Source organism: Belonocnema kinseyi, chromosome 2, assembly GCF_010883055.1.
Source record: "Belonocnema kinseyi isolate 2016_QV_RU_SX_M_011 chromosome 2, B_treatae_v1, whole genome shotgun sequence".
NCBI classification, from domain to species: domain Eukaryota; kingdom Metazoa; phylum Arthropoda; class Insecta; order Hymenoptera; family Cynipidae; genus Belonocnema; species Belonocnema kinseyi.
Genome location: NC_046658.1, coordinates 131,644,821 through 131,651,467, shown reverse-complemented (window position 1 = coordinate 131,651,467; position 6,647 = coordinate 131,644,821). Strand labels below are relative to the sequence as shown.

The 6,647-nt window shown below is 30.2% G+C and overlaps 1 protein-coding gene across 6 annotated transcripts in view; it reads right to left on the bottom strand.

Annotated features, from left to right (window-relative positions):
• Positions 1-1,187: 1,187 nt before the first annotated feature.
• LOC117182302 (voltage-dependent L-type calcium channel subunit beta-2) overlaps positions 1,188-6,647 on the bottom strand; it is a 114,090-nt gene continuing 108,630 nt past the window's right edge. For 5 of the 6 annotated variants that reach the window (XM_033375461.1, XM_033375447.1, XM_033375469.1 and 2 more), the window contains one exon: positions 1,188-4,378. In XM_033375461.1, the coding sequence (XP_033231352.1) occupies positions 4,227-4,378 (152 nt within the window). In that variant the 3' untranslated portion in view covers positions 1,188-4,226. The remainder of the gene's footprint in view (positions 4,379-6,647) is intronic. The other variant, XM_033375486.1, reaches the window with a different exon arrangement.

The window sequence follows — 6,647 nt, the reverse complement described above, 5'->3', positions numbered from 1 at the left end:
TTCCACCAATTTCCTTGAATTTTCTGAATTGCCTTAATTCTAAGAATTCCTTGACTTCCTTAGATTCCTTAAACTTCTTGAATTCCTTCAATGTCTTGAAATCCTCTGATTTTACGCATTCCATGAATTTCCTTGATTTTCTGAATTGCTTTAATTCTAAGAATTCCTTGACTTCTTAGATTTCTTAAACTTCTTTAATTCCTTCAATTTCTCAAAATTTCTTTAATTTTATGAAATTCCATAAATTCTTCGACATTCTGACACTGATAGAATTCCTTATATTCTTCGATTTTTTAGATTTTCAGAATTGCCTTCATTCTACGAATGCCTTGACTACCTTGGGTTCCTTAATTTCTCAAATTTGTTAGTTTTTTCAAATTTTTAAAAATTATTGCAGTCCTAAAATTCCTTGGCTTCTTAGAATTTTTTTACTTCCAAGAATTTTTCTAATTCTTAAAGTTTCTTATATTTTTAGAATTTCTTGAATTCTTAAATTTTCTGGAATTTTCAGAATTCCTTTAATTCGAAGAATTTTTCCAATTTCGAGAATTTTTTTAATCGTCCAAATTCTTTCAATTGCTTGAAATCCTTTAGTCTTACGAATTCCTTGAATTTCTTCAATTCTACGAATTCCTTACCTTCCTTAGATTCCTTAAGCTTCTTGAACTCCTTTAATTTCTCAAAATTTTTTCAATTTTACGAATTCCATAAATTCTGCGAAATTCTTGCTGGCATAGAATCCTTAAATTCTTCGATTTTTTTTAGATTTCTAGAATTTCTTGAATTGCTTAAATTCTACGAATTCCTTGAGTTCTTAGAATTCATTGCCTTCCTTAGATTCTTAAAACTTTTTGAACTCCTGAATTTCCTATTTTTTCAATTTTATGAATTTCGTGAATGTTTAGAAATTATTGCAGTTCTAGAATTTGTTAAATTTTTAGAATTTCTTGAATTCTTGGAATTTCTTGAATTTTTAGAATGTCTTAAATTATTATAATTTCGTGGATTCTTAAAATTTCTTGAATTTTTAGAATTTCTTAAATTTCTTCACTTTCTAGATTTCATTTACTCGTTAAAATTCTTTCAATTTCTTGAAATGCTTTACTTTTACACATGTCTTTATTCCTACGAATTCCTTGCCTTCCTTAGATTCCTTAGACTTCTTGAATTCCTTTACTTTCTTCAAATTTTCTCAATTTCACAAATTACAGGAATTCTGCGAAATTCTTGCAGTCATAGAATTCCTCAGATTCTTCAATTTTCTTGAATACTTAGAATTTCTTGAATTCTTAGAATTCCTCGAATTTCTAGGATTTCTTGTATTCTTAGAATTCATTGCATTCATAAAATTCTTTGAATTCTTATCACTCGTAGCATTCTTAGAATTCTTAGAATTCCTATAATTCCCATAATTCTCATGATGCATGTTATTCTTAGAATTTATATAATTCGTAGAATTTTAAAAATATTTAGAATATTTAGAATGCTACGAAATTTCGGAAAACTTAAAATGCGTAAAATTCCTTGAATTCGTAGAAATACCTTAAATTCTTAGAAGTTCTAGAATTTTTGAAACTCATCCAATTATTAGAATTGATTGAATTATTGAAATTTATTGAATTATTTTAATTATCTAATCATCACCGTTTCCATAATTGTCTAAATCCCATGAATTCTTAATAGTTTTCTGAATTTCAAAAACGTCCTGAATTACCTGAATTCCTTGAAATTTTAGCATTCCTTAAAATTCTAGAATTCTACGAATTCTTTCAGTTCTTGGAATTGCCTTTATTATTTAAATGCCTTGAATTCTTTTAAACTTTCTGAACTCCTTAAATCATTCTAAACTTAGAGAATCCTTCTAATTTTATCACATCATTTTTAAATCCTTCGAATTCCTTGAATTATTTAGATTTCTTGAATTTCTTGAATTTCCTAAGTTATCTAAAATCCCTGCATACTTCTAATCTCAATTAATTTCTCTGAATTCTTTGGATTATTATTTGGAAGTCCTTAAAATTCCTTAAATTGAATTAGGAAGTGTTCAAGAAATTGTGAGACTCCGAGAATTTGAGGGAATTCAAGTTAAAAAGTCGTCCCGAAAAATTAAGGGAGTTGAAAATGGGACGGGAATAATCGCCCCAAAAATTCGGGACGAGCCAAGTTTACAAAAAATAGTCGACTAGTCATCCCAAAATCCAGAATAATAAAACAGGAACGTAAAATAAATTCTAAATAATATACTGATCCATAGTGCATTAATAAACAGAACCGTCTGCTGTTTTATTTAGCATTTATCACCGAGTATCAAGACTCAAACAAAGGACCTATTCAAGAAGAAGGATAGTTTTTTTCAGACAACCCCATCCGAAAATTCCTGTACAGGTTCCTCGGAGGATCCTGCACATGTTCCTGTAGGCGAACCTGCACACAACCTTGAAACACAATCTCGAAGCTTCCTGTGCAGGAACTTGTTCATGTACAGGATCGTCTTCAGGAACCTGTGCATGATTCTTCGTAAAGGATTTTTGTAAAGGGGCCTATACCCAATTCTATATAAGATCCTTTCGAAAGTTCTTTTGATGGCTTTCCATAAGGTTGTAAGGGATCCTATACACGTTTCTGTACAGGAACCTGCGCCTCAATTTACTTTGCAAAAGAACCTGTACAGAAGCCTGTATAGGTTTCGTCTGTAGGTTCATGTGCAGGAACATGTGCAGGAGCTTCTGAGGTTCCTGCACAGGAATTTTCAGTTGGGACCAGACTGGTCATACACTCCAAAGGTTTTCTTTTAATATGGAGGTATCGAAGTATATTGTATATATACTATATACACGAGTTTTGTGATGAGTGTGTGTATTGTGTACGTATATTTGCAAAAGAGCGCGAGCCTCTCTGCGTACGAATTTATTTAAAGATCCTAATAAACTTTATAAACTTAGCAGCCCCGTGTACATCATATTTGGCGCATGATGTACATTCAAAAACTTTCTTTACTCAAGTACTCCTTCTTCGTCAAAAGTCTTTGCGGCTTTGCGATTTTCTCTTCGCGCTAGAATGAATTTAGTCTAGAAAAGAATTTAATTGTCCTAAAGGATCTAGAATTTGTTTATAAAACTACTCGATGATACCCTGGTTAACGAGTTGCTTTTTTGATGGAATATCGATCGAATACTTTCCATGGGATACGCGATAAGTTTGTGAAATTTGGTACGGGGCCCGAAAGGACTCAATTCGAAAGGGCTCTTTCCGCGTTTGCATCCTTTTTTATACTCAGAAAAAATTTGCTGACTAAAAACAATTTCGATTCCGCCAAATTTCAATTTATATCCAAGCAAACTGTTTTTTTGATTCAAGCAAACTTTTTTTCTGAGTGTACGTACTGCTCATCCGCATTGTGCTTATCATTGTCATACATATATACGATTGGAGGAATATTTTGCTGCGTTTGTGTTCATCAAGTGGTCGACGCTCCACTTCGCCGAATTTTCGAAAATAATAAAAGTCCTCTTTATAGAAACAAAAAAAAATGCTGATGTTTTTCATTCATCATTAGCCTTCAAGAGAATCTAAATTCTGATGAGTTCTAACAGAAGATTTGACTAATCCAATCTAAGAAACACTTTAATGTCCCTAGGACAAGATAGAAATTTAAAAATAAGAAACTAAATAAAATTTTCTGTAAAAAAAGGGACGTATTTCAACCCTGCTGAGATTCGAACCCAGGACGATTTTTTTACCACAGTTCTGCTCTTCTGCAGACCGGTGAACAAAATTCTGGATACGTATCCGAGCGTTGTTGAAAGTTTTTCACAGAAAATTTGATTCAAATTCAACTTCGATCATTTTTGCAGAAATCGATGAAAGAACATGCTTCTAATAATTCTTTCTGGAAATACAAATTGGAAGCAAGAATTTGATAAAAGTGAAAAATTCTTCGAGGAAGGAGAGGTCCAATTGAACGACCGATACTCTAAACTAGGCCTGGTCAGCGAGACAAATTTACTCAAAGTGCAGATGGTGCGTTTCCCCCACCACTTCTCTCTGCTCACTAAAGTGAGCTCGGGTGTAGAAACTGGAGGTGGAAAACTCACATCAGTGATTCGAGCCGCTTCGACGCATATTTCTGAAATTTCGCCTCGCCGACAGGCCTGTTCTAAACTCTAGAGGGCGGTAGTTCGCAAATGGGGACATCGCCCTAGCGACAGGCCCCGGGGCCCCGGGTCCTAAATGGCATCTAGAGCGCGAGGATCTTGTTGACGACGTCGCGACGCGCTGTACTCGAATTCTTCTTCGGTTCCATATTCGTGATCTCCTCGATCTCCACGATCGCGTTCCAGTCTCTCGAGGCGTGATCTTCTGTTGTACGTCCCAGCCCCTATTAAAAAATATAAACTTGTTAATTATTTAGCTGTATTCTGAAATTAAGGAGGAGGAAGCTATTATAAATATAGTACAGGAAGCAGTTAAACCATGGCCTAAAATTTTGGGGTTTTTAGTGTATAATCCGAATGTAAAAGTGTAGAGTGGAGAATCAACTTTATTTTTTTTTTTAAGCGAAAGTTACAGATTTCTGAACTATTTTGTAAGTTTTTGAAATTAAGTTGAATGTTTATTTAAACTATTTTTTTTAGTCGACAAATAATCAAAATTCATCATTATTCATCTCAGGCTTTACAATCTTTCAACTAAACATGTCACTTCCCCTTTTCCTCGGTTTTCTACTTAAATGCGAACTGTAGTAATAGAACTTTAAGAAAAAAGTGAAACTATTTTTTCCGAAATTTGTATTATTTTTTCGTAAGAAAGTGTAATATTTAATTTTTAGTTAAGAACTCATCATCATTGGATGATAATTTTATTATTTGTTTCAAAATGTAATTGTTTTGTCAAAGAGTCCACAATATTGTTAAAAAGTTATCCTTTTTGTTTAAAAAATTCAACTGCTTAGTAAACAATTCGCCCTTTTTGTGTGAAATTAACTTTTTTGTTAAATAGTATCTTTTTTAGTTCGTAATTAAATTATTAGGTTAAAAATGTATATATTTTGTCAAAAATTTATCGTTTTAATAGAAAAATAATCCTCTTGGTTGAAAACTGGAATATTTTTTTAAAATTCTTAATTTTTTGTTTGAAAGTTGAAAAATTTGGTTGAAAATTCGTATTTCATGATAGAAAATTAATCTTCTTAATTGAAAATGCATTTATTTTCTTAAAACCTCGTCTCTTTTAGTACGAAAATAATCTTTTTGGTAGAAAATCAAAACACTTGGTTGAAAATTCATTATTTTTGTTACAAGTTTAACGATCTTGTTGAAAGTGCGTCTTTTTTCTAAGAAAATTATTCTCTTGTGTGTGGAAATTCGTCTTTCTTGGTAGAGAAAAAATCTTCTTGATTGAAAATCCATGCATTTTGTTAAAAACTCGTCTTTTGCGGTTGAAAGTTTAAAAACTTTGTTACAAATGCAGATATCTTTTTTAAAGCTTGTCCTTTTTTGATGAAGATTGAAGTTTCAAATTGAATATCTTAATATTTAATTTACGTTTAAAAATTTATACTTTTTAGTTGAAAATTTAACGACAAGGTTCAAAATGTATGCATTTCGTTAAAAACTTACCTTTGTTAGTATAAAATTCAATTATTACATTGCAAATTTATATATTTTGTTGAAAATTCTTTTTTTTTTTTTGTAGATAAATATCTTCTGGTTGAAAATTAGAATTTCGTTTAAAATTTATTATGTTTATTAATAGTTGAACTAATTTGTCCAAAATTCATCTTTGTTATAGAAAAATGATCTTCTCGGTTGAAGATTTATGTATTTTGTTGAAAAATAGGCTATTTTTAATCATCTTTTTGGCTAAAAGTTGAAGAAATGTACTAAAAATGGATGCATTTAGTTGAAAACTCATCTGTTTTGGTAGAAAAATAATCTTTTCGTTTTAAAATTGAAATACTTTGTTACAAATTTATTATTTTGGTTGAAGTTTGAACTATTCTGTGTAAAATTAATCTTTTTGGTAAAAAAATAATCTTTTATTTCGATAATTGAATAACTTTGCTAAAAATGCATGGATTATTTTGAAACTTCGTCTTTTTAGGTTAAAAATTAATTCTTTAGTCCGGCAATTAAAATACTCAATTTTCAGTTTAAAATGTATCCTTGATAAGTTGAAAATCCAACTATTCAATGCAAATTTTATTTCTTTTGTCAAAAATTCATCGTGTTTGGTAAAAAAATAATCTTATTGGTCACAAATTTAACTTTTTTCTCTAAAATTTGTCTTTCTTCCTAGAGAAATAATCGTTTTGGTTTAAAGATTAACTATTTCATTGAAAATTTGTATTTTTTTCGTGGAAAATGAATATTTTTGGTTAAAAAATCATTCAATTTACTGAAAGCTCGTTTTTTATTTTTTGAAGTAGAAAAATAATATTTTTGGTTGAAAATTGAAATACTTTGTTATAAAAGTATTATTTCAGTTATAAGTTGAACTATTTTGTTGAAAATTCGTCTTTTTGGTAAAAAATTAATCTTCTTGATTGAAAATTAAAGAAATTAGGTAAAAATTCATGTATTGAGTTGCAACTTCGTCTTCTTCAAGTTAAAATTAATTTTTTAATCTAATAATGAAAATATTAATTT